The 27,693-nt window shown below is 38.0% G+C and overlaps 2 protein-coding genes and 2 long non-coding RNA genes across 14 annotated transcripts in view; 2 read left to right on the top strand and 2 right to left on the bottom strand.

Annotated features, from left to right (window-relative positions):
• FAM135A (family with sequence similarity 135 member A) overlaps positions 1–4,417 on the bottom strand; it is a 143,890-nt gene extending 139,473 nt beyond the window's left edge. For 10 of the 11 annotated variants that reach the window (XM_031012456.3, XM_031012459.3, XM_055391421.2 and 7 more), the window contains exons 1-2: positions 3,967–4,411; positions 2,296–2,381 (exon numbers count right to left, since the gene is read on the bottom strand). The gene's annotated coding sequence lies outside the window, so the exon portion shown is untranslated. Of the gene's footprint in view, positions 1–2,295; positions 2,382–3,966 lie in introns of all 11 variants that reach the window. The other variant, XM_031012461.3, reaches the window with a different exon arrangement.
• LOC115934985 (uncharacterized) lies at positions 3,438–4,841 on the top strand. The gene is made up of 3 exons (XM_031012385.1): positions 3,438–3,474; positions 3,664–3,832; positions 4,607–4,841. The coding sequence occupies exons 1-3, from the start codon at positions 3,438–3,440 to the stop codon at positions 4,800–4,802; spliced, it is 402 nt and encodes a 133-aa protein (XP_030868245.1). The 3' UTR covers positions 4,803–4,841.
• Positions 4,842–5,609: 768 nt separating this feature from the next.
• LOC109027239 (uncharacterized) overlaps positions 5,610–27,693 on the top strand; it is a 47,914-nt gene continuing 25,830 nt past the window's right edge. Inside the window, exon 1 of the long non-coding RNA XR_002006360.3 lies at positions 5,610–6,253. This is a non-coding gene — a long non-coding RNA (uncharacterized lncRNA). The remainder of the gene's footprint in view (positions 6,254–27,693) is intronic.
• LOC134758676 (uncharacterized) lies at positions 18,173–23,379 on the bottom strand. The gene is made up of 4 exons (XR_010134111.1): positions 23,309–23,379; positions 22,546–22,904; positions 22,321–22,360; positions 18,173–18,371 (listed from the first exon to the last, which is right to left on the bottom strand). It is a non-coding gene; the product is annotated as an uncharacterized lncRNA (long non-coding RNA).

The raw sequence follows: 27,693 nt of genomic DNA, 5'->3' as shown, positions 1-27,693 counted from the left end.
TGTCATAGTTAACACTGCTCTAAAAACAATCATGAATGAAACCCCTGCATCCTATAGGCAACTTCAAGGGCATTTCAATAAAGGAATACTTATTCTAGTTCAGGTTAAATTAAGACCAGTAGCAAAAGAACATTTCATAACACTTAACAGAAATGTCCCAGACTACAGCCAGGCATAGTAGTTCATGCCTGTAATCCCAGCACTTTGGGTGACTGAGGCGGGAGAATCACTTGAGGCCAGGAGTTTGAGACCAGCTGGCCAATATGGCGAAACCCCATCTCTACTAAAAATACAAAAATTAGCCAGGTGTGGTGGCCTGGGCATGTAATTCCAGCTACTTGGGAGGCTGAGGCACATGAATCGCTTGAATCCGGGAGGTAGAGGCAATACAGTGGGACTCCGTCAAAAAAAAAAAGTCCCAGTCTATTATCAATATATTCATAATTTAGAAATATGTTCTATATTCTGGATGATCTCATAGAAACCTAATGCCATAAAAGGAAATATGCTATAATTTTCTCAGAATGGTTTCTCGGTTGAGAGATAGTTTATCAAATTTTTTTCATCAAAATAAGAACTACCTGAAGGGTTATTTACTCAAGTAGGAGATGTCTCTTAATGGTATAATATGTCTGCTACTTTTACATTTCTATTAGGAAAAAAGAAGCTAATATTTCTTCTAAATTTAGCACATCATCAATAACCAAGTATGTACCTGTTAACAACTGCCAATCTTTAAAAATAAAATGTGAACCTACTGTGGAGTTGTTTCACTTTATTCCTTCTGAAAAACCTAGACCTGCCTAATCACTTATGCTTTGTAACTTTTCTGAAAAACCACTGAGTCCATTAAGAATGATTTCTTCTATATCACCATTCTGCTTCTTATTCCTCTTTCTTTCTTTTAATTAGGAGAGGGTTTCGCTCTGTTGCCCAGGCTGGTCTTGAACTCCTGGCCTCAAGAGATCCTCCTGCCTCAGCCTCCCAAAGTGCTAGAATTACAGGCATGAGCCACCACACCCCACCTTATTCCTAGTCATCTCTAAACTTTCTTCCTGACAAACAACTCATGAAAAAACACTTGAAATCTATATGCCCTCATCTCCATCCATTTATTTAAATGCACACATGTACATATAAAAAACTCAATGTTAAAGCACTTTTTCCTCAATACCCAGAATCAAAGCAAAGGAAATCCTTGGCTTTTCTATCCCCTAAACAGCCCTCACAACAAGGATTTAATGTAAACAAAATAAAGATTTTATTTAATGTAAACAAAATAAAAATATAAAACAGAAAATTAAGGATTAACTAAAGATATAGGTGTAACTCTTACATTTCCTTTCAGTGTCAACTCGTGGCAAACAAAAGGAATATCTGTTTTACAAACTGAATGCTGCAGTGTCTGTTTCACTGTGTATGAACATTAACTAATGTTCACACATTAGTTAATGTACTAATTAGAAAACTCTAGTACATGAGAACTGCTGCTTCTCAAGGAAGCTTGCACTTCTTTCAAAGCCAGGTTATTTTATTTGGTACATCTATCTAGTACATTAGAAACGTCTAATAGAGTGCTAGTCCACAGTTCACCAGCATTCTACTAGACTTTTCACAGAAGTCTGAAATTTAAAAAAGAAATGTTTGATTTGGGATTTAAGCAGTCAATTATACTCTTACTACACAGTCTAAAATTAAAGAGATAAAAACTAAGTATTTATATAGCAATTTTTGTCTGCAGTGGCCCTAAGCATGTTTAAATGATTAGGGCTTGCTTTGCTATTAATTACTTTACAGCTGGAGATACTGAGATACACAGGTTAAGTGGGTTCTACAAACTAATGTCATGAGTCATCATAAGAGCTCATATATTCTGACTAGAAATTCTAGTCTTCTGCCTGCTGTCCACCACAAATCCCTATTTAATTTATAAGAGCACAGGAACCAACTCACTAAAAATACCAGCAAGAATTTGTAGGCATTTACTTTTTTAAAATGAATGTTTACCTAAAAATAAAAAGACCTGGCTTTTTATTTGAAGGAAGCGCAAGCTTCCTTGAGAAGCAGCAGTTTCTTTATTTGCATTTGAAAAATCATTTTTAAAAAATCTTAAAAGCTGATGAGTGCATCACCTCTTACCATACACAACAATTGCTAGTTCTTCTCAAAGAAGTGTGGTTTGATGACACCAGAGCCTCCTAGTTTTACTTTAAATCACTTTGAATAAGGAACTACACTTTTTTTTTGCCTTGGTATTTCCCTTCTTAAAACAGAAACAGAAAACTTAATTCCTACCTGACACAGACAACATAAGGAAGAATTTGTTTGCGGACTGCTTTGAGATTCCAGAACCAAATACATAATCCAGTTGATCTTCAACCCTACAATAAAGACAAACTTCACTAAACATAATTGCTTCAGCAGATGCCTTCAAAATAAGATACTATACCATTATTTATGGAAAGAGAAGTTTTATTTAAGCCAAATCTTGATCACAATGCAATGAAGGAAAAAAATTACAAAACCGTTTAGAAAGTTCTTCTGCTCAATTAAAAAATTTAATACTTCTCACGTATGTCTCCTATAAGCCCACTAATTCTAAAGGCAGCAGAAATTGTATGCATTTATTAGAGAACAGAGACTCTCAGGAAAATTATGCAATCAATTGCAATAGCAAATGTATAAAACAAATTAATAATACATTTTATAAAAGAAATTCTGTTAAATTTCATTTAAGATTAGTTCTTGGACAGCTACACCTAATGGAGGACAAGAAAATTTCCAAATTTTAAGTGTATGTTTGTAGGTCAACCTTTAACAAGTCTTGACCCATTATAGTTTCATGAAGTCTGTACTCAAGTTGCTTTTCCAGGCATGTCAGGTAAACATAATTCTTAAAAATTAAAGCTTTAATCAGTAAGTGTAACCGATTTATTGCTACTGTCACTCTTTTGATGATACTTCCACCAACCGGTAAAGAAAGAAGAAATGTTATTAAACTGGAAGATGAACTAGAAACATTGAGTGGATACCTAGCTTAGGCAGAAAGCAGCAAGGACTAGAAGGGTATGTCACAAAGAAGTCTTCAGAGATTTAATAAAAAGTAAAACAAATGGAATGAAGTTAAGAGGCTTGACTTATACAAATGGGGGGGAGGGTGGAAGAGTTTTGGAGGGGAAAAAATTAAGATTAGAGACTCACTGGGTGCAGAATGGAAAAGGACGTGAGGATAGGGGCCATTAGACAGAAAGCGATGAAGCAGGGTACCAGAGGAAAGAGAAGGGAGCGAGGGTTTCCGAAGCTAAGATGGGGCATGGAATGAACTCCAATGCAAAGCGATGCTAAAGCAAAACACAATCGGCAACTAACAAAAAGGGAACCAGGAGGAAGTACCGAAAGGAGGTGGATGAGAGGAAAATAAAACCAAGGAAGAAATTATGGAGGTAGCAAGAGTGAGAAACCTGGTCGGCCAGGGTAAGTAGCTCCGGACAGGGAAGAGCCAGGCAAGGGATGGAAGCACAGAGACACGCTGCTTCCCAAGGAGGGACCACCTGGGCAAAAAGACACGTGGGAGGCGCGGGATGAAAAAGCAGAACCACGAAAGCGGGTAAAGGAGGGACAGAGCGACGAAGATGGAGCAGGGGTGAAGGGCAAACACGCTAGGCGCGAGGTTCAGGAAGAAAGGGTCGAGGGACGCGCGCAAGGGCAGGGGCGGCCGCGGGCACCGGAGAGCAGCGCGCCGCGGCCCCTCGCCTCCCTCAGAGCGCTCCGCACCGCCGTCCCCACCGACCTTCAGCGGGGCCGGGGCCAGGCTCCGACCGCCAGCAGTCGGGTGAGGGGCCGCGGCGGGCGAACGGCGGACGAAGAGGAGGCCGCTTCCTTCCTGGCCCCTGGGAAAGAGGGACGGAGGGAGGGGTCGTGGGTGTCGGGAGCCGGGGGAGACAGAGGGGACAGTAAGGGGGTTACCTCTCGCCCGGCTCGGCCTCTTCCCCCGCCTGTCGGACGGAGGAGCTCGTTGTCCAGCTGGAAGAAGACGGCCCTACCCGGGTCAGCACCATCCCGCCCCGGGCCCCCTCACATCGCCATCACAGCAACCGCAAACACCGCAACCGCGGAGCCGGTTCGTCACCGCGGCTCGGCTACTGGCCCAGCGCGGCCAGCGAGCATGCGCAGTCGCCCCAGTCCCGAGGGAGCCCGGGCCAGCCGGCTATACCTGCGATCAACAGGTCCCCGGCCGCACGGCCCCGCCCCCGGCCTCTCTCACCTCCTCCTCCCGCCTCTTCCCTCCCCTCTCTGAGGCTAGGCCCCGCCCCTTCAAGCTCCGTGCCCCGCCCTTCAGGAGCTTCAACTGCCCCTCCAGCTCCAGCGCCAACTGAGATTTCGAGAGATTTGTCCTCCCTACCAGGCTCCCGTTCCCAAGTTCCCGCGAGAACGGGAGGTTTGCGTCAATAAAAGGCGCGCGTCAAGAAAAGGGGCTCGCCTGTGGGTTTAAGGGATGGAACTTGGAGGTGGTTGAAGAGTAGTGAACAAGAAGAGGGCAAAAACACGGAGTTCGAGAACTTTAGCCGTTTTTCTCACAATGTTGTTTCTCCTTTTCTCTCTTTAGCTCCTCCGTGCAGTCCCGGGTAGAGAGCCCGGTCCCTGCGCTGGTCGATTTGTGCAGTAGGAAAGGAGGCTGCAGGGAATCTGCGCTGGGGCAGGACAGCTGCCTTTCGGGACCCAGTGCTTGCATCTTGGGAGATGTGGGTGCTGATCTGGTTGTTTCTTGGTTTATGACGCCAAAAAGGGCGGGAGGGGGCTGATGAAGTGAAGCCTTTCGCTAATACATTCCGTTAACAGAAGCCCACGAAGGATCATTGATTTATTTCACTCTTCCCTGTTTCTGAACCTTATCTGGCAAAAACTTTTGTGATGCATAAAGTTCAGTATGTTGCTACAGCTGAGTTAATGAAAGGAAAATTTCAGCTGCGACTCTTGTGTTAAAAATGAATCTAGGATGGATAGTGGTGTTGGTTGCACAACAATGAATGGACATAATGCTACTGAACTGTGCACTTAAAAATGGTTAAACTGGTAAATTTTCTGTTATGTGTATTTTACCACAATAAGAATGAATTAGAAGGGAAAAGCTTTGTGCATTCATTTGAAAGTAATGGTGATGTCTTGTAACGTAGGCCATTTAGGGGACAGGTTTTGAATGTATTTTTGTACCAGTTTTTTTTTTTTTTCGAGTGTGTGTGTGAGACAGAGCATTGCTCCGTCGCCCAGGCTGGGGTGCGGTAATGTGATCTCGGCTCACTGCAACCTCCGCCTCCGGAGTTCAAGCAATTCTCCTGTCTCAGCCTCCCTAGTAGCTGGGGCTACAGGCGCACACCACCACGCCCGACTACTTTTTGTATTGTTAGTAGAGACGTGGTCTCACCATATTGGTCAGGCTGGTTTCGAACTCCTGACCTTGGGTGATCCACCCGCCTTGGCCTTCCAAAGTGCTGGGATTACAGGCCTAAGACACCGTGCCCGGCTTGTACCAGTTTTTACATGATTGGGTGTCCTCTTATCCTGTGAACCAATCTATTTGCATTTGTATGAATGGCCTGCTTTCCTGATTTCTAATTTGTCCCTTCTTTTATAGCCCTATACCATTTTACTATCCTTGCTAAACAGGCTTTTATTGCTTGTTTTGTGACTTGAACTTTAGCCTCAAAATTGGAAAGGCTTTTTCTGTTTTTTTTTAGTTCCAGCCATGTCTTAGGAGAATATAGTAAACAACCAATTATTTGCATTTCCACGTCCGTGCATCCCTAAAACACACAGTGTGCCAAGATTCTTTCCCTGTTCCACGTTCTTTTTATTCAAATCACATTGTTAAGTCATCTGCTGTGTGCCAGGCAGTGTGCTAATCTTGGAAGATACCAACATGAATGAAAAAGAACTTGGGTGGAGTGTTTGCATTATTACCCTATGATGTAATGTGTATAGTGCAGAGATAAATGCACAGAGAGCTATTGAAGCTCAGAAGCAGCATTAATCCAACTTTGGGAAGAGGTCATGGGTCAGGAAAAACTTCCAGGAGAAAATGATTCCAGAGAGTTGAAGTGGGATGTCTTGTGGTGGCGTTTGGGAGGAGTAAAGGGAAAAGGATTGCTTGAACAGAAGCTGTACAGTAAGAAACTGGTCTTTGTGCTGAACTAAAACTAAGACTTCTATGCCACTGTTTAGGGACGTGAGGCTGGAGAAGTTGACAAGGATCATGGTGAGCCTTCAAAAAAGTCAAATCAGTTCAACCATTATATATATATATTTATTGCTTATTAGATGTTTGCCAAATACTGTGTTAGTTACTGAGGGATATAATGAAGGTTAAGGGTCAGTCTAAAATCTCAGAGTTTGCAATCTAGTAGGGGTAGACAGGCATGTAAAAACAAAAACAAAAAAAAACAAGTTCTGCTACAGAGTTAAAATTGGGGTAGGTACGGGGTTGTCTGGGAACCCAGAAGAGGAGCACTTAACTAACCTAGAGATTTAGCAAGACTTCCTGGCAATTATCTATTGATAGAAGAATATAAGATAATCTCTTAAAGAAATAAGAAAATTCACCTGGGGTGGCTCACTCCTGTAATCCCAGCATTTTGGGAAGCTGAGGCAGGCAGATCACTTGAGGTCAGGAATTTGAGACCAGCCTGGGTTTAGTAGAGAAACCCCATCTCTACTAAAGATAAAAAAATTGCCGGGCATGGTGGCAGGCGCCTGTAATCCCAGCTACTCCAGAGGCTGAGGCATGGGAATCACTCAAACCTGGGAGGTGGAGGTTGCAGTGAGCCGAGATCGTGCCACTGCATTCCAGCCTGGGTGACAGAGTGAGACTCCATCGCAAAAAACACAAAACAAACAGCAACAACAACAACAAAAACAATAAGAAATACGAAAATTTATGGCATCTTATGAGGTACAGACTGCTAGAGAGTATAGCACACTGATCTAATTGTCAGATGACCTGGTTCTAATTCTAGAGTCTACAGTATACTGTGTTATCTTGAGAGTCTCTTATCTTCTCTAGGTCTGTTTTCTCTCAAATATAAGAAGATAATCACATTATATAGACTTTGAATTCCTTTAGAAATTTGTCTAGAAATTTCCTGATTCTAAATTTACTTCCCATATTTATCTTCCCAAGTTTGGTGCCACCCATTATGCTGCTAATAAACAGTTTTGTGTCACATTTAATGTACATTAACATTTTATGTTATATGTGTCCTTTTCAATCTATGTTGTGCTCAAGGAATATAAGATTTGGAATCCTTTCTATCTTGTAATTGGTTTACATAATTTAACTTTGGCATGGAGTGTTTTCGAATGTTTGCTAAACCCTTCTAACTGTGGAGTATTCTCTTAATCCAAAGATCAGGTTCTCTCTCCCTTTCTCGGTTGCACAACATTGATTCAGCTAAAGATTGAGACAGTAGAAGAAATGAATATTGTAAATTTGAAAACAGCCTCACGAAGGCCGGGCGCAGTGGCTCATGCCTGTAATCCCAGCACTTTGGGAGGCCTAGGCGGGTGGATCACGAGGTTAGGAGTTCGACACCAGCCTGGCCAACATAGTGAAACCCTGTCTCTACCAAAAACACAAAAATTAGCCAGGCGTGGTGGTGAGTGCCTGTAATTGCAGCTACTTGGGAGGCTGAGGCAGGAGAATCACTGGAATCCTGGAGGCAGAGATTGCAGTGAGCCGAGATTGCACCACTGCACTCCAGCCTGGGCGGCAGAGCAAGATTGCATCTCAAAAAAAAGAAAGAAAGAAAAAGAAAATAGCCTCATGAAGGATGTCTCATATTTGTCAGATGCTAAACATTAATTTACTAAAAAAAAAATAAGCTGGCTTTTTCCTTACTGGGCTTTATGATTTTTAAAATATTCCTGTTGTAAGTATGGTCATTATTTGAAAATTAAAAATGAGATATAGTCAAAGTTATTCCACAACTATATATATATATACACACACACATATATATACACATATACACACATGTATATATATATACACACACAGACATTTTAATTTTGACTTCTATTTTAGATATAGAAGGTGTATGTTCAGATTTGTTACAGGGGTATATTGTACCCAGATAGTGAGCGTAGTACCCAGCAAGCAGTTTTTCAACCCACACTCCACTGCCTCCGTTCCTCCTCTAGTAGTCCATAGTGTCTACTGTTCCCATGTTTATGTCTAACACAGCTATATTTGATGCTTCCCTTTTTTTAGTTTCCTGTCCATTCCATTTCCATGTCTTGTCTGACCTTTCTTTCAAAATATTTTGTCTGTTTCAAAATGCTTCTGTAGTCCAAGGACAAGGAAAAGTCAAACTTGAACAAAAAGAGGAACATCTCTTCTGGTGAGACTGGAGAAAAGGATTTAAGTTACAATGTGAATGGAAATTAATGTAATTTGTAGATTTTAAATCTACATTTTACAGCAAAAACAAAAAAAGTTGAGTAAAACTTTAAGCATTGCATAAACTACTATAATATCTTTTAGTTTTCTGATACTAGTAACAGTAGATAACATCTTGAACCTTTGTCATCTGCTGAGTGCTAGTCTTAATATACATTATTTCTGCTCCTTATAACAAAATTTCAACTCAGTAGGCATTATCCATTTCTCTTTGTAGTTTTATGTATGTTTACTTCATGTATTTTGACACGCTTTTATTAAGTCCATATTCGTTTAGGATAGTTAGGTCCTCTCAATGAATTTATATGAATAATTCACCATTATGAAATGGCCTTCATTTTCCTGAGTGAAATTTTTTGCTCTGAAATCTACTTAGTATTGTATTAATACAATCATTTCAACTTTATTTTGATTTATGTTACTATGATATAGAATTTCCTATCTTTTTACTTTTAACCTACTTTTGTCTTTATGTTCAAAGTGGATTTCTTGGAGGTCTCAATCTGGCTTGTAATTGATATGTTTATACCACTCGTATTTAATGTATTTATGGATGTTTTGGTTTAAATGTATCATGTTGTTGCTTGTTTTCTATTTGTACTATCTGTTCTTTTCCCCTCTTTTATTCTTTTTTAAACTTATTTTGCATTAATATTTTTTAATGATTCAATTTTATCTCCTTTGTTGGCTTATTAGCAATTGCTCTTTTTATGGTATTTCGGAGGTTATTTGAAGGTTTATCATACACATTTTTTGCTTACCATGATCCAATGTCAAGTGTATTACATACCTTGCATGTATTAAAAAACCTTATAACACTATACTTCCATTTTCCATTCCCATGCTTTGTGCTGTTGTCATACATTTTATTTCTACATGTGTTATAAACCTCACAATGCATTTTTTTGCTTTAAATGGTCAATTATTTTTAAAAGACATTTAAATATGTGATAAATTCTTTCGTATTTTCCCACATAGTTATCATTTCCAGTGCTCTTTATGTTTTAGTGTTGACTTAGATTCTTATCTGGTATTGTTTTGTTCTTGACCTTTAACACTTCTTAGAATGTAGGTGTGCTAGTGATGTATACTTTCTGCTTCTGCATGTCTTAAAATGTCATGACTGTACCTTTCTTTTTGAAAGATATCTTCATAGGGCATAGAATTCTAGAGTGACTTTTTCCCCAATGTTTTAAAGATGCTGCTCCACTGTGTTCTTGCATTGTTTCCAACAAGAAATCTGCTGTTATCTTTATTTTGATTCCTAGTTGTGTAATGTGGCTTTTTTTTCTCCCTTCTGTCTGCTTTTAAAATCTTTTCTTCATTTAAAAAAGCAGTTTGACCATAATGTGCCCTGGTATAATTTTCTTCACTTTTTTTATGCTTCAGGTTTGTTGGTTCATGGATCTATGGGTTTAGACTTTTCACCAAATTTTGGAATATTTTCGGCCATTATGTTTTCAAATATTTTTCATTTCCTTTGGGAACTATAATTATGCATATATTAGACAGCTTATAGTAGTCCTATAACTTACTCAAGCTCTGTTCTTTTTTCTTTAGTGTTTTGTTTTCTCTGTGTTTCATTTTGGATAGTTTCTATTGCTAGATCTTCAAGTTCACTTTTCTTCTACGTGCCTACTCTGCTATTAATCATATTCAATGTATTTTCCATTTCAGACATTGTAGATTTACCCTCTAGAACAGGAGGTAGCAAAATATGACCCATGGACAATTATCCCTTGGCCCTTTTTTTGTATAGTCCACGAGCTAGGAATGATTTTACATTTTAAAAGGTTTTCGTAAGAAAGAATACTTTAAGTGGCCTGCAAAGCCTGAAATATTTACTTTCTGACTCTTTATAAATAACGTTTGCTGACCTTAACTCTAGAATTTTATGTCTTTTTTGTATTACCCATGTTTCTATTTTACATGTTCAATGTTTCCTCTAGTTTCTTGAATATATGATATAATTATGACTGTTAATGTCCTTGTACATGAATCCTTATCTTGTCACCTTTATCATTTCTGAGTCAATGTCAATGGGTTGGGTTTTTCCCCTTATGATGGATTATGTTTTCCCCTTTCTTTGAATTCCAAATAATTTCTGATTCAATGGCCAACATTGTAAATTTTGCTTTGCTGGTTTTTGGCATTTTTGTATTCCTATAAATATTCTTAAACTTGTCATGGGGTGCAGTTAAGTCACTTGGAAACAGTTTGAATCTTTCAGATCTTGCTTTTATGCTTTGGTACATGGGACAAGAGCAGCATTTAGTCTAGGGTCAATTTTTCCCTAATATGAGGCACAGGTCTGTGAGTATTCCATGATATCTTGTGAATTATGACATTTTCCACTCTCTTTGGTAGGAAGAGGCATTATATCCAACCCTGTATGAACACTTGGAATTGTTTGCAATAATTCTTTTCAAGTGTTTCCCCCAGCTTCAGATAGAATTTGTACATAAATGCACTTTTCATTACCCAGGTGAAGATTCATGGGAGATCTGCAGATTTTTGGAATTCTCTATGTAGCTGTTATCACTCCTCTACTCCACCCTGCAAACATTACCTACCATGGCCTCCTCTGACTTCCAGGTTTTTCTCAACTCAGAGATCACCAGGCTTTGTCTGCGTTCCTCTCCCTGATGCACAACGTGGACACTTTCTCCATGCAGTAAATTAGAGCAATTATAGAACTTCTCTTATTTTCTTTCTCAGGCATTATTGTCTTTCCTTGCCCGATAGACTTTTTCTAGAAAAACATTATATGTATACATACATACATATATGTATGTATCAAGATATATATATCTATATATCTACATATGTATCTACATATATGTATGTATTTTCTATACATATACGTATATGTATCAATGTATCTACATACACATATATATGTATCTACATACACTATGTATGTATCTACATACACATATATATGTATCTACAGATACATATATGTATTTTTCATTTGATTTTTTTAAAGGCCCGTCACAATTTAGCACCTACCTACCTTTCCATCTTAACCTTTGCCTTAGCTAAACCGATCATATTTCAGTCTTGGCACTTTGGCTCACTTTCTACCCCTGCCTAAGATTCCTTCTACCTTCTCGTGCACAGTGCCACGGGACTTAGATAACACAGATTTCCAGTCCCTTAGAATCAAAATAGGGGTATCTTCCAATTTCTTAGAGAATTTTTACTTTAGGTAGGGTGTGGTGCCTCACATCTGTAATCCTAGCACTTTGAGAGGCTGAGGCAGGCAGATTGCCTGAGCCCAGGAGTTTGAGACCAGTCCGGGCAACATGGCGAAACCCCATCTCTACTAAAAATACAAAAAGTTAGCCAGGCGTGGTGATGCACAACTGTAGTCCCAGCTACTCAGGAGGCTGAGGCACGAGAATCGCTTGAACCCAGGAGATGGAGGTTGAAGTGAGCCGAGATCATGCCACTTCACTCCAGCCTGGGCGACAGAGCGAGTGAGACTCTGTCTCCAAAAAGAAGAAGAAGAAAAAAGAATTTTTACTTTAGATTGTCCTTACCATAGTATTAGAATAGCAAAGTAGAAGGGATTAAAGATTAAAATATATTTTTTCAAAAACTCTCCTTTCTCTCAAAGATATTTTTATAAATTAGAGAAGACTTGGGCTGGACTATGTCTAAATGCAGAAAATAATTGCTATTTCATATTGTTTGGGGAGGTCTATTCTTCTACCTGTCAATGTGGTAAAATGAAAAGACTACTAATAATTTGGGGAATTGGATTCAAACTCTAGTGCTTCCCTAAACTGTATGAATCTAGGCAAGACATATTAATCACCTGAGTCCTCAGTTTCTTCTGTGTTGTGAAAAAGATGCTAATGTCATGGTCTCCATCATCTGTGATTCTCCTGTTTTAAGATAACCTTGTCAGTTCTAATTAGTTTATTGCTTTCATTTCTTTCAATATGCGTTTGATATTTTCTCAGGATATTTCATTAAGCAGGAGAGGATGAGTGAAGTAGATTTTGGGCCCAGTTTGGTCTGCTCAATTCTTTACAAGCTGTCAGTCTAGAAGCTGAATATTTTGTTTATCGTGCTTGTGTTTTTGAGATAGTCACAAACGCTTCACGTATACTCTCTTGGCTAAGAAGGTATTAATCTTAAATTGAGTGTTTCTGGGATATATATTATATAAAAGTTTCTTTGAGGCAGAGAACATCTTTTACTCTTCTTTCTATCTGCCAGAGTGCTTTGCACAAAGCAGGCTCCAATTAAATATACTTTATACTCTCATGTACCTTATCTCATTTATGAAACAATTTATTAAGAACGCATGTTAAGATAATACTTAATTAAAATTCTGAGCCTTTAGGAAAAAAATCCAGATATAACCCACTTATCTTTTTTATCTTTAAAGAGTTAGTTTATTATTTTTGGTCTTGCTAGACACAGTAAAATAAAGATAAATAAAGTAAAATAAAGGGTAATAAAATTATGTCTTTTCTGAAATCAGTTTAATGAATCCTTTAAACAAATTAATAGTTTGCCTTTCTTACATGTAGGCAGAGAGCATAAAATTTAATGTTAGATGATTTTTAAATTATAATGAAGATACTATTATTTGCTCACCTTTCCCTTTATCTCCACAGGACAAATAACAAACAGATCTTTAACATACCTGGACTGGAATGCTCTGTTATGACTGGTATGAACAGTCATTTATCTAAAACTATATTTTATTTTACTGATAATAACAAGGCATAATGTCAGCCTTTATTTTTTTTTTAGTTTACTCTAAATGTCTTCTGCTACCAGTTTATGCCCTTCCAAGCCATCCTCTACACTGCTGAGTGATTTTTATAAAATGTAAATTTTATTATGTTATCATGCTTAGGATTAAAATTCTTTGGTGGCTGTCTAGGGTCAAGTGCACATGTCTTAGCAAAGCTTATAAAGTCTTATAATGTCTGCATCTGGGATGGAAGTAACTTTGGCAGAGGGAAATAAAGGGTTCTGGAGCAAATGGAACCAGGAAGAGAGTATGAATAGGATGGCTTGAGGAAGCTTTTCCAGAGATGAGGACTACAATTGCTTTCCAGTGGGCATCAAGGTTGATATTTAGATAAGAGTATTTCCAAAGTACCAAAACAATGAGACAGATTAAAAATGAAAAGGAGTTATATGTAAGGAGTAGAACTCCCCTTCATGTAGTGTGTGTGTGTGTGTGTGTAGGGACAGTGTGGTGGCTTAAAGGAATTAGAACTGGACAAGAATGAACCTTCACAATCTGTCACCTGCTAACATCTCCAACCCCCTTACTCACTCCCTAAAGTCCAGTCTTCTGAATGCATTATGCCTTTCTCTCCTTTGCCTTGAAACCTTCACAAATGGTATCCTCTCTTCTAAGACTCAGGTTCTTTCTTCCTGAAACTTTTCTTGGATCTGTCCGCCACTTGGCCATGGCCTGTTTAATTGCTTTCTTTCTGTGTTGTCATAACATTCCATTCACATCTCCCTCATCACACTCATATACTCACGATATTTTGTCCCCCAAAACCAGATATGAGTTTCTCGAGGTCATGCTCTGTCTCTTGTTCATTTTTTAATCCCAAATACTCATCACAGTTTTGGCAGATAAAAATCAATATGTTACTATTGAATGAAGGAGTTTACAAGTTCCTAATCAGTTAATTAACTAATTAATTACTCTTGTGGCTCAAACCAAAGTTTGTTACTCTCTCACCTTTCGTTCTGATCCTGTCTTTCACCTCTTGACTCCACTTTTTTGGTCTCTTGCAGACCAGTGTCTTCATGCCGTTTCAGTTCTCCATAGTCCTACATTCCACCATCCTACTCTCTTTCCCTGCCTATACAAACCCCAGCTCCAAAAGTGGTGATTCAGTTCTATCAGTGAGATTTGGGAAATTGATACCAAGGTATGAATGATGCTTAACCACTTCCCAAGATATTTGCATTTCTGTTTAAAATTAATTTTACTGTAAAAATAATACATGCTTATTTTGGGCAAGGTAAATAAATATTTAACAATTATTTACTTGTAGGCACTGAGAATACAGCAATGGAAGGGTGGGGAGGCAAAAATCTGCTATCATGGAGTTTAAGTTCTAGTGGAAGGTGACACCAAACAAAGGAGATAGGTATATAGTAAATTAAAAGGTAATAAGTGCTACATTCCTGTGTTGGGGGGGGGTGGGGGGGAAGGAAATGGGCAGATAATTTATCATTTTAATTGATATGTTGCTGAACTATAAGGCCACATTTTTATCAGATAGAGAAAGAACTGTACATCATTATCACTTGGAGATCCTGTATTTTGAGCTGGACATAGTGACTGGCTGGGATTTTGAATTGTCTTTTTTGAGAAAGAGGTTAGCTCGTGTAGGAAGAAGAATAAAAGACTATGTGATAACCAGTAGAATAGGTTCAGCAGAAACTGGCTAACTGTTCACCAAACCCAGTTTTTCTTCTGGTACACAGAGAGATTACATTTCCCAGCCTTTTTTGCAGTTAGAAGCAACAATATACGAAGTTCTAATTAGTGGGATGTTAGTGGAAGTAATGACTGCCACTTAAAATGTCCCATGTCTATTCTCCTTTTGTTCCCTGTTTGCTGGTTAGATGCTAATTCTCAGGGCAGCCTGAGAAACTATGTATTGAAGATGGTAGAGGCTCCATCAGCCTGAGTATCTTGATCTTGAAGATAGTAACTCACACGTCGCACTCTGAAATCATGCTCTCCTCACCGCCTTGACACTGCCACTAGTGGAAAAACAGAGGAATAAGAAATCAACATATTTTATTAAACCACAGAATTTATAAGTTATAGCAGCTGGTGTTCCCTTGACTAATACAATAAATAATATTATTTATTATGTTTGGGAGATATCTATCTACTTCTAGTATATTGTGGGTGTTTTAAAAATGAGGAATTGGCATTGAATGTATTAGGTACCTAATGTATTAGGTACCTTTTGATATCTATTTTTATTTTCTCATTTGACATATAAATGCCACATGGTTATGTCTAGTGTTCTAGATTAAACTGTCCTTTAATTTCATGAGAGTAAAATTTCCTTGGTGGGAAAAGATTTTTCTTTTAAAATATATTTTGTTTGTTTGTTTGTTTTTTGTTTTGAGACAGGGTCTCACTCTGTCGCCCGGGCTGGAGTGCAATAACGCGATCTTGGCTAATTGCATCCTGGGCTCAAACTGATCCTCCTGCCTCAGCCTCCCAAGTAGCAGGGACTACAGGCATGTGCCACCATGCCTGGCTAATTTTTGTGTTTTTTGTAGAGACGGGGTTTCACCCTATGGCCTGGGTTGGTCTTGAACTTCTGGACTCAAGGATCTGCCTGCCTCGGCCTCCCAAAGTGCTGGGATTATAGGCATGAGCCACCACTCCCAGTCTTAATATATTTTTGAATTTGATTTGGCAGATTGTATTTAACATTACTTCATCTATATCCATAAATGCTATTTTGTTTAATTTCCTTTCCTTTCTTTTTATTTCTTTCTCTTCTTCCTCAAGTAGTCTCCCTTGGTTTTTTTGTTTTGTTTTGGCATTTGTCAACTGTTGATATCAGATTTGTAAACCTGATCAAATCAATTTGGAAGTTTTTTTCTTTTTAGTTATATCACATGGTATTTTAAAAGAATTTGTTGTTAAAAACCATCTTGCTCTATAGTCCTTTTATATTTTCCCAGAAAAAGATTATGTTTTCAGACAGGCTTCTACCTAGCATATATTCTTTTTATTATTTCTGGTTTTCCCTATGAGCTCACATACAAAGTTGGAAAATAAGGTTCCCTAGGGTATAATCAAGGTAAGGATAATGGCCAGAAGTTCTGCATAGGTAATGATCCATGTTTTTATAAATATATTTCTGTGTAAAATATTCTAAACATACGTGAAAAGATAAGAATAATGCACACTTGAGCCACCACAACCCATCTTTGTCAAATGTGAATACTGTCTTTTTTTCTTAACTTTATAACTTTCAGTAGGTTCTGCTTTTGGAACTGAATCTTGATGCTGCCTATGTTATGAATTTTAGCTATGTTTTGATACAGTTATTTCTCATTGTCTTGGAATAATTACTTTGAAAGTTTCATCATGTGATTTTTTTAAAAAATGGTAACATTTAATATCAAAACAAGTTATTGTATATATGATATGTTATATATATGTATTATACATATAAAACACAAACTAATTGTAAGGCTACATGCTAGTCACATTAGTTTTCTTTTAATTCCTTGCTATATAGGCAATACAACATACTTGCCGTTAGTTCTGGCTCTTCAAAAATAAGAAAACCTAATTTAATAGTCTGGTGCTTAAAAACAAATGCAATGAAATCATCTAAATTTGGGCTCAGCTGTGCAACTCTGGGAAAGTTACTGTCCTAAATTTCTTTATTTGTTGATATGGTTTGGCTGTGTCTCCACCCAAATCTCATCTTGAATAGTAACTCCCACTGTTTCCACATTTTGTGGGAGGGACCCAGTGGGAGGTAAATGAATCATGGGGATAGGTCTTTCCCGTGCTATTCTCATGATAGTGAATAAGTCTCACGAGATCTGATGGTTTTAAAAACAGGAGTTTCCTTGCACAAGCTCTCTCTCTCTTTTTTTTTTTTTGAGACGGCGTTTCGCTGTCACCCAGGCTGGAGTGCAATGGTGTGATCTCGGCTCACTGCAACCTCTGTCTCCCAGGTTCAAGCGATTCTCCTACCTCAGCCTCCTGAGTAGCTGGGATTATAGGAGCCTGTCACCACGCCCAGCTAATTTTTGTATTTTTAGTAGAGACAGGGTTTCACCATGTTGGTCAGGCTGGTCTCAAACTCCTGACCTCATGATCCACCTGCCTCAGCCTCCCAAAGTGCTGGGATTACAGGTGTGAGCCACCGTGCCCAGCCAGCTTTCTCTTTTTGCCTGCTGCCATTCATGTAAGATGTGACTTGCTCGTCCTTGCCTTCTGCCATGATTGTGAGGCCTCCCCAGCCATGTGGAACTGTAAGTCCACTAAACCCTTTTTCCTGTATAAATTACCCCCTCTTGGGTATGTCTTTATCAGCAGTATGAAAATGGGCTAATAAATCAGTAAAATGGTGAAATAACAGCAACATTATGGAGTTGTTGTGAGCAAAAGCATGTAAGGTGCTTGGTTTAGCACCTATTACGTAGTAAGAATTCAATACAAATTAATTTTTTTATTTTAGAAACAATATTTTTCCTAAAGAAGATTAATTTTTTTTTATGTCTTGGCATTTAGAAAATTAACTGTGTTCATGTTGTTTTATGAATTAGTAGTATCCTCACCTTCCAAGTAGATAAGAACCTATTATTTTTGCTCCTGTGAAAAAGCAGAGGTGCCTAACTTGCTGTGTCTCCTCACGTCTCTCCCCTCTTCCTCCCCTCCAAGTTCTTTGGATCAACTGGAGAGAGGGGTGTCATAGAAGTTTTATCACTTGGCATTGTCATACCACAGTCTACTATAAGGAAAACATACCAGTGAACCAGTGAGTCTGGTCTTTCCTCTTAGTGGAGAGAAGGGCATATGGTCACAATTTCTCTACCAGATGGAAGAGGAGTGGCTTAGTTTTCAGTTTTGTTTAATCACCATAGACTTTCACTTCAGATTTCCCACTTTCTCAATCCCAAAGTAGGATGCTGCTCTGTGCTTGATGGTAACAGCTCACAGACTCATCAGAATTGAAATGAACAAACATTTATTTATCTTTTATAACAAGGCAATGTTGCTTAAAGGAAAACAAACAAACATAAAAGATTCCATTGACAATGCATTTTTTCATCTGTTCGGCACAATGCTTTTGTCATAATGGAGATGTGACAGCAAACTTTCCAGGACATTCAGTCTTCGGCGGCAGCACTTAGGGCAGATGACTGGCCGCTGCAATGTGAATACAAGAATGCCTGACTCACCAAATGATTTCCTAGAATAGTTAGCTGGGTGGAGACTCACCAAGTTAATAACTAAACCCAACCCTCAAGTCCATTGGCAAAGGACATATTTGAGCTTAATGACTCTGTATACACCCAGAAAGATAAAGGAGGCTTTGAGATCCTGCTTGGTAGACTGGGAAGAAGAAAATGACTCATTAGGTACCTGGAACACTGAATGGCCTGCACTGAAAATATTTTGAAAGGCGGGTTGAAGTACTAAACCAGTCTTTCAGAGGCTATACAGTATCAAGCCTGAGACAGATGATGATTCAATAAATGACTTTTAAGAGAGGGAAAATGTTGTGCAACAGAAACGTAGGGCAGAACAAATAATCTCTGCATTATGAACAGGTGAGTCAAAAGCTGTGCTGGCTTAGAAAATGAAAAACTAGTTAAACACCTCCACAATTTTAAAACATTTTCTACTTAACTATAACGTTAAATGACCTAAGGTATATGAAGCATCTAACCCAGTGTCTGGCTGACACATGGTGTTACTCGATATACTTTTCTTCCTTTCATCTCTGATCTTTGCTTTTTTCGATTTGTTTGTTTAAGAGAAAAAAGTACTTTAAGATGATATCGCTGTCTAGTTTCATGTAAGTCCATATTTTGAAGATATTAGTGTCTAAAGTCTAGCACTCTCTGTTGGTTTTACTATTAACAATAAACAAACATGACAGGAAATTTAGTCATCTGTATCAAACATCTGTCATGTGGTTCAGAAATTATTTTGGGGCAACATTTTGGAATAAAGACTGTTAGCTCGCTTTGGTATACTCATGACTTTGTTGAAACAGTACACATAGCAAAAATATAAATTTTAAAAGTATCACTGGTAACTCCATGTATTTATTCATTTTGAAATGCTAAACTATGAGTATTGACATTTTAAGTTTGGATCCGATTTTTCTGGTCCTTTCCGTGAGAAAATAAATGATGCTTTGAAATATTAGCGAATTAGAGCAACTTTTCAACTTTTCTACAATAGATTATTCCTCAGGCTAGAAAAAAATTGATTCCACAAATACCACTCAAAGCCATTTCATTCTAAATCAGGATAACAAACACTCTCATACATAAAATCAAATATATAAGAAATGAACAATCTAAAATATATGGATGCCTCTTTTTCAGCTCTATCCAGTCACCTATTGCATGTTTTCTTAAAGTGTATATTCAATCATTCTATATATGTAGAACTTCATTAAACTTTGAGATAACCTCAAAATATATTTTGTCATCAACATTTAATCATGTATCTCTCACTTAATGAGGTTTTTACTGAATCAAGGTTTTTCTTTTCTAGAATATGTTAATATCACTATCTTCTAGGACAAAATATCAGTAAAAAATTCATGATGATTTACCTGACTGAGCATATGTGGAATTTTTAAGGCTGGATTTTAACTCTTTCGAGAACTCACCTTCCTATTTTGTACGCTTTCTGCCTCTCTGCTCCAACAAACACTGTTTGGGGCAAGTTTAACCTCAATAGATATAACCTTGTTGTTGGGCCAGTCCGTCTACCGACAGGACGTAACTTGTAAGAAGGAGAGGCACTGGTGTGCGAGAAAGATTGCAGCTGGCAGCTGAGAGACAGGTCTGCCACTTCCCTCCCCTTTGCTTTGCTACCAAATCTATGCGTGCCTCAGAAGTAGGCCATGTAACTCAGGAGTGCCAGGAGCTGTGACTGATACCAGGCTCTTTGTAAGGAAGAGGAGAAAATGCAGGATGCAGAATAATTGAAGGGGAGGTGGTGCTCCCCAAAGGAGGAACAAAGAAAGAATGGTCTGAAGACTTCAAATGTTTGGCAACCTTATTTTTTTTACCCAAGGCCAGCATTTGTATGAATATGGGTGCGTGTGTGAATTTGTATACAGGAAGGAACTAGCATTGTGAAATAACCCCAAACACAACTGGTCAGTCTGCCTCCCTTTGAAAAACAACAATAAAGAAAAAAACTACTTTGAATAATCTTATAACAGGAGATAACACAATGGAAACTGGAGAATTTTGATGTGGAAAAATCTAAGCACCTGGAACAATAGATGCTAAGTAATTAAAATACCGTGCATATATAATTGAAGTTGAAAATAAACGAAGGGAATTTTAGGCACCCAGTTTAGTTTACTAGGCAGCAAGTAAGGTAATGAAAGTATGAGTCACCCATTTGCTAGGTTTTCAAACATATCACAGATTTTTAGTACTCTCATCTTCAAGCATAATTGTAACCCTTATTCTCTTTGGATTGCAACTTTCTTCAGATCATAGTAGTAAAGAATTGACAAAGGACTGATTGCACACGTTTCAGAAAAATACGTACTGGTAATTTAAAAAATCTATTAATAATAAAGATGAATGGGTTATTGCAGAATTAAAAAGGCTTATGTAACATATTTTACTTTAGTCAGATTAGAGTAAGTTTCTCCTACTATTATGAAGTAGAGATGTCATGTAGGTGACTAGTTATTAGACAGCCATCAGATTATTGTGATAAATACATACCTACATGTAACCTAGATCATTACAGGAAGAAGTTACTGAAGTAATAACACACCACAGAAACAATACCATGATGATAAGTGTTAAGGAATGAAGTTCTTTCCCTATGAATTCTAACTAATTCATTATTTTCACAGTCTATCTCATTTCAAGACCTGTATTTCCCTTTTAGACATAGGACACCTGGGTTGTCTGATCATAAACTCTTTCTCCAGTGGCCTTTGGCCTTTTAAGTAGATCTGTTTTGTTTTGGCAAAGAAAAAAGAAAGGAGGAAGTGAGGAGGAGGGACTTGAAGATGTGCTACTGCTGGAAACAAATTTTGATTTTCTAGTTTTGCTTGGTGGGAAGCCTACTTGTCATTTGTACTACTCTTCCACAGTTAGTGTGTTTGAGCAACTTAAAGTTCAGTGGCAGCTCCTCATAGACTCATTGTTCAGAGTTTGTTTATTGTGAAGAACTTGCTTTTAACAGTTTATTTATAAAATGCTCCTTACTATTCTTATATTAATTCTTTACATCACTTTATTCTTCATTCTCACTTCCTTTGTTTGCCTCAGTTTGATTCATTATCCTTCAATCGTTCAAATATCCTTCATTATTCAAATTGCTGCTTTACTGACCCATTCTCTAAACATATTTTTTTATATTGACAACTGACTCCTTGGAAAGAGTGAAAATAATAATACTATCTATTAGGGAGCTTTACTAATAATCCTATAATGCTTTGTGAATAATGATTAAGATATTTAATAAACTGTATCTTTGAAGTGATCATTGATGAGATTGCTTATTTATACTCAAAACAATGAAACAAACTACTTAAAGTTGAATAAAAATCCATTTATATACATGAACTACTTGCAATAATTAATTCTAAAATGTCTATTAGGCTAGTAGTACATTGTATGAGAAGTTGAAGCCATATTCAGGCCGGGGGTAAGAAATATTTTAGACTTTTGTATTAAGTATGAAAACTCAGGTATTAGCCTGATGTTTCTTTGACTAAGCCTTGTACTTTATATAGCTTGTTCTATATGCAGTTATGTAATCTTTTAGAGTAGCTGAAAGGATATTAAAACAATATCTTTCAGTTTTGCTTTTCTTTTCCAGTAACAAGCTTCCATGTTAATCAGCATATGCAAGCTTCCTTCTCATTAGTTTTTGAGAATTCTAGGAAATACTTTCCATGGCATGTTGTGAGAGATTTTATTATAGGATTAAAATCCTTTCAGCAAACAATAGGCACACATGAGGCAAGGTCCAGGTATTCTGTCTTATAAGCCAACACTACACTTCAGGTAACTCTAGAAATGGACTACATTTAATTATTTTCTACTATGTTTTTATGGCAAAAGCAGCCATGTCAAACATTTTTCATACCATATCTTACCTCAGATTCTCTATCTTGTTTCAGGACAGTGGAAAAGCTGCTGGAAAAAAATGCAAAAACAGTTTTTTTACTTGAGTTCATATTTTTCATTCAATGTCTGCTGGGCCGTCAATGTAACTTTTTTTTTTTTTTTTGAGAGGGGTCATCCTTCTATCATTAACTACTTCTAATCTTCACTGCTACACAGAGTTTCCAACATTTAGCAACAGATGGCTTTGCTTTTACCTTATAGATGAGGCCAAAGCACCAGGTAGGTGAAAGGTTCTTGTATCGGTTCGAACCCCGACAGCGCGCCAACAGACAACACGAGGCAGTGGGGAGCAGCATGCTGTTTTAATGAGCGCCTGGGTGCAGGTGTGCTGAGGCTTAAAATGGCATCAGCACCAAATGAGGATGGGGCAGGGGTTTTATAGTCTCCTGTAAACACGAAGTGTCTCAGTCTGATATAACTGCTACGCGGTACCTGGACGGCCTCTCTCTCGGTCTTCACAGGGTACATATCTTCCGGCCAGCTCTCTTCCTGCTTCTGCTATCTTGCTGACGCATGCTGCTAGCACAAGTGGCCTTGCACCTTGGGACTGGGCCTGAGGAGGGCGGAGTTATTCATTCCCTTAAGCTTTCAGGCCCCGGGGAGTATCTTTCAGTAAGAGCTCTTTCAGCTTTACCAACTACAGTCTACACACTTAACCTGCTTCCACGCACACCCTCATCGTTCTCTTTCTCAGTGGAAAATATGTGCTTCCCCTGGCAAAGGCCAACCTGTTCATCTGTGCTCCTGAACACAGCCTCTCCAATGTACTTGTTATATATATATATATGTGTGTGTGTGTATATATACACAACTATATATATACAACTGTATATGTGTGTGTATATATACACACAACTATTTATGTATATACACATATGTATATATCCCTCCCACCATGGGGTCTTCCCATTTTGCCCAAGCTGGTCTTGAATTCCGGAGCTCAAGTGATCCACTCACCTTGGGCTCCCAAAGTGCTGAGATTACAGGCATGAGCCACTGTGCCCAGCCTGTCCTTGTGCCTTTGATTCATCATTTATCCTCTCCTTCTTCTTTATTTTTCCACTGATCCTTTGTCACAGGCCTTAGTCTTCTGCCAGCTGATAAATGGGAATGTTCCACAGGTTCAGTTCTCGCCCTTTTTCTTCTTTCATTGTGTACATCACAAAGGAGATCTTATCCACATTCATGGCTTCTGCACACACATTAAAGCCATGTACACCTGCCTTCAGCCCTAGGTGAGTTCTAGGTGCCCACAGGACCTCTCTACCTATCTTCTCAAAGATAAGTCAATCTTAACATGTTCAAAATGAATCCATTATAATTGATGTATTAGTCTGTTCTCACACTGCTAGTAAAGACATACCCAAGACTGGAGAATTTATAATGGAAAGAGGTTTAATTGACTCACAGTTCAGCATGGCTGGGAGGCCTCAGGAAACTTACAATCATGGCAGAAGGGGAAGCAAACATGTCCTTCTTCACATGGTGGCAGCAAGGAGAAGTGCAGAGCGTTGGTGGAGAGCCCCTTATGAAACCACTAGATCTCGTGAGAACTAATTCACTATCACGAGAGTAGGATAGGGGAAATCATCCTCATGATTCAATTATCTCCACCTGGTCCTTCCCACGACACATAGGAATTACAGGAACTACAGTTCAAGATGAGGTTTGGGTGGGGACTATATCAATTGAGAATTAAAAAAAATCATTTCTTCTGTATTCCCCTTGTTCTGTATTCTCTCTATAGTGAATGGCATTATGATTGTCACATCCTGAAACCTAGGAATCAACTCATGTCTTCCCTGTCTCTTACTCTCTCACCTTCAGAGAATCACCAAGCTCTGTTGAACTTAATAATAATTAACAATGCTGAATATGGAAAGGCATTTTTTAAAGAAGACTAAATGTATTTTCTCAATTTTCACAGTCACCGTGTTATGTGGGTGGCTAATATCATCTCCATTTTAAAATTAAGAAAATTGAGGCACCAAGAGGCAAAATAACTTGCTTTGGTCACACAGGTAATAAAGGGCAGGGATGGGATCCAAATCTAGGCAGTTTACAGCGCTGGCCTCTTAACAACCATACCATGGTCGGCTTAGTAAATGCCAGGATCTTAAATACCTCTTCAGTTCATTTCCTCCTATTCTTTCTCATTTTGGTAGAGTTGGTTCATGTGCTTCTTTTCTGCTGTGTAACCTCTTACAGCCTGCTGCTCTAAATCCATTTTTAAGATATCTTACTAATTAGCCTTCATCAACATTTTCAGGAATTTGGCTAAGCTATGTCTTTGTAATCTATAGATTTTAGATTTTGTTTCAAGAAAATTATATTCAATTATATATTTGAATTTTTCCCATTCCATATATTATTTTCTTCCATGACAGTGGTTATTTGTTTAATGTCCATACCACCTCCTTTCTTATTTTATCTCTGTTCTTTTCCAATTCGTTTTATGTTATTTACTCAAGGCCTTTCTTTTTGTCCTAGACTGTATTTTTATCCATATATATGTGTTACCATTTGTTGACTCTAATGAGAATTTCACCTCTGTAATAATTTCATCTTATGCTTCTATTCATCTCTGAGCTCCACAGACCCACTTTTTATCTCCTGTTCTTGCTTCATCTCTCTTTTGATCGATCTCTTGTTATTCTTTCAGGATAATTTTTTTTTTTTTTTTTTTAAGGAAAGCCAACTTGCCTTTAGTTTCTTTGAGTCTTGGGAGAACTGTTTGTTTGAAATTGGCCTATTTTTCTATGAATAGGTCCTGAAATTTTGTGTTCTTCATTTGCCTTTTGTTTCCTTTTTTTCTCCTATGTATTTTTTCTTTACTATCTAACTTCTACCAGGGAAATGGATGTTTCAGAAAGAATTAAAGACAAGTGATAGTTTCTGAAATTAAAAAATAAATGTATACAAGTTTTGAGAGAGAATTTTATAAATTCCTTAATCTTTCCCACTTAGCATACCCAGGGCTGAGCCTGGATGACCTAGAACATAGAGTTCTACCGTAGTATAGAAAGGATGTCCCTTCAGTCAATGGTAGTGAACTCAGAAAGCTTGCTTTCCAACCGGGAAGGAAGGCAGGATGTAGGGAAAGTTAAAGAAAAGCTTGTCTATTTTTCTAGGAATAAAAGGGGAAGGGGAGAGAAGAAAGACAGAAAAGGAAGAGATTCAGGAAAGTTGTGTTTCAGTTTTACATGTGCTAATTAAGTGAGGGCAGAACAGGCCGAGGACTTTTATTTCTGTTTCCAATTTTGGATTTTGAGAGGAGCTTAACTCTCAGACATCCCTGAAGAAATCTGGAGCATGGCTACATTATCTTGGAGGCATAGCAGAATCAGGTATTTGGAGATTCTTAAGTTTAATTTCCCTGCTGTCTTAGTTTGTGTCCCTCCAGAGACAGACCTGTGGCAATGAGTGGAAAGGGTTTTGTTTGGGATATGTTCCCAAGAAACACCAGTAGATAATGGGGAAGTTAAACAGATGGGAAGAAAACCAATAAAGGTGTGTTATCACATTATCACTGTGGGCAATTGGAGTTTGATCCTGCTGGGGAACTCTGGGGGACAGTTTACAACACTTACTTCCAGTTTATCCCAGTTATTGGTTGAGAACTGCTCCCGAGAAACATAATTCCTTGGTATTTTCAGCCCGTTGTGTGTTCAGACTGAGTAGTCACTGATGGCCAGAGAAAGCCTTCAGGCAAAAAATGGAGGCATTGGCAGGTGAAGGGCTGGTGTATACGGAAATGGCAATTGTTGAAGAAATATTGGCAGTGCCCTGAAAGTATATGATACACATGGTCTGACTGCTGTCACGGTATACTGAATATATAGCATTTAAAATGAATGAAGTAGAGATACATTTATTGATGTGATAAATCTCAAAAGTACAATAATGAATGAAGAAAAGTTATTGAAGAATGCTACCACATGATTTCATTTATATAAAGCTTAAAAACAGATAAACCAAACAATATGCATAATTATATGTATCATACCCGTGGTAAAGCTGCAAAGAAAAGCATGGAATGATATTCACAAAATTCAGCGTAGCGTAGCATTTACCTCTTATGGGGGAGAAAGGGAAATGAAGGTTTTGGTTATGTTCTATTTCTTAAGCTGTATGGTAGGTAAATGGGTGTTTGTTTTATTATTATTCTTTAAACTATACATATAAATTATACTTTCTTGTTTGTATATTTCATTAAAGTAAATCTAATTAATCTAAAAGAGGCATATTAATGTTAGGTCCCTTTTCTTGCTTTAGAAAATAAATCACAGGAAATTGTAAGCATTTTAACAATTCAGTTGCATGGAAACAGCTGAATACCAAACTCGAACTCAGTCACCAACTCTGATACCAAATTGTTTTTATTTTAAGTTTCTAATATTATGTAACTTAAATAATACAATACACCTAGACACACCAAAGCAGTCCTATCTAGGTGTCAAAATACTGCTAGTCAATTCTAATAATGGAATGATAAACCACAGTCATGGACTATATTTCCATCCTTTAATATTTTGGCTAGAGTTTTAATTTAGTCTCTAGGTGGAACATACATAGATCAAACTAGATCAAGGTATATTCTCAAAGTGGCAAAATGACAACCTTTGACTTTTTAAAACTCAGAAATCACTCTTCTCCCCGTGAGGACGTATATTATTTCTCCATATGTGGTTGGAACCACAGAAACCATGGTTGAAAACATTGTTGGGGCAAACAAGCATGACTATTTTTAAGACTCTGATGATTTTGGATATAATCAGCACTGAACTAGTAAGTCATATGTAATTAGGTTGATGATATATTTAATGTCTAATGGATCCTGGCAACCTCTGATCAAATGCCTTTCAGTTAAACATCACAACAGCTCCAGGGCATGAGTCCTCTGTGTCAGTACACAAATGGATATTTACATAGACCCACTGTGCTGCTGAATTCTATTATCTTAGTAGTCCACGTGGAGAGACAACCAAATATCTATAATAGGAATGTTGAGTAACTCCCTTCAGCTTTATCTACTAAATGTGTCTTTTAAAAATCTTTTTAAAACTTTGTTGTGAAATACAGTATATAAAATAGAAATGCACAAAACAACAAAAAAAGTTGGCACATTATTCTAAAGGCAACACCCATTTAACCACCATCCAAGTCAATAAGTAAAACAAGGCTAGCACCCTTTTAGGCACTCATGTGCCTTTCCTCTGGGCAAACCCCTCGGTACCCTTCAGAGGGAACCACTACCCTGGTGTTTTTGTTTTCTAGGAAGACAAGGGGAAGGGGAGAGAAGAAAGAGAGAATTCCTGAATTCCTGGCTTTGCTTTATAGTT

Source organism: Gorilla gorilla, chromosome 5 (genome assembly GCF_029281585.2).
Source record: "Gorilla gorilla gorilla isolate KB3781 chromosome 5, NHGRI_mGorGor1-v2.1_pri, whole genome shotgun sequence".
In the NCBI taxonomy this organism is placed as follows: Eukaryota; Metazoa; Chordata; class Mammalia; order Primates; family Hominidae; genus Gorilla; species Gorilla gorilla.
This window is presented reverse-complemented; position numbering and strand designations above follow the sequence as displayed.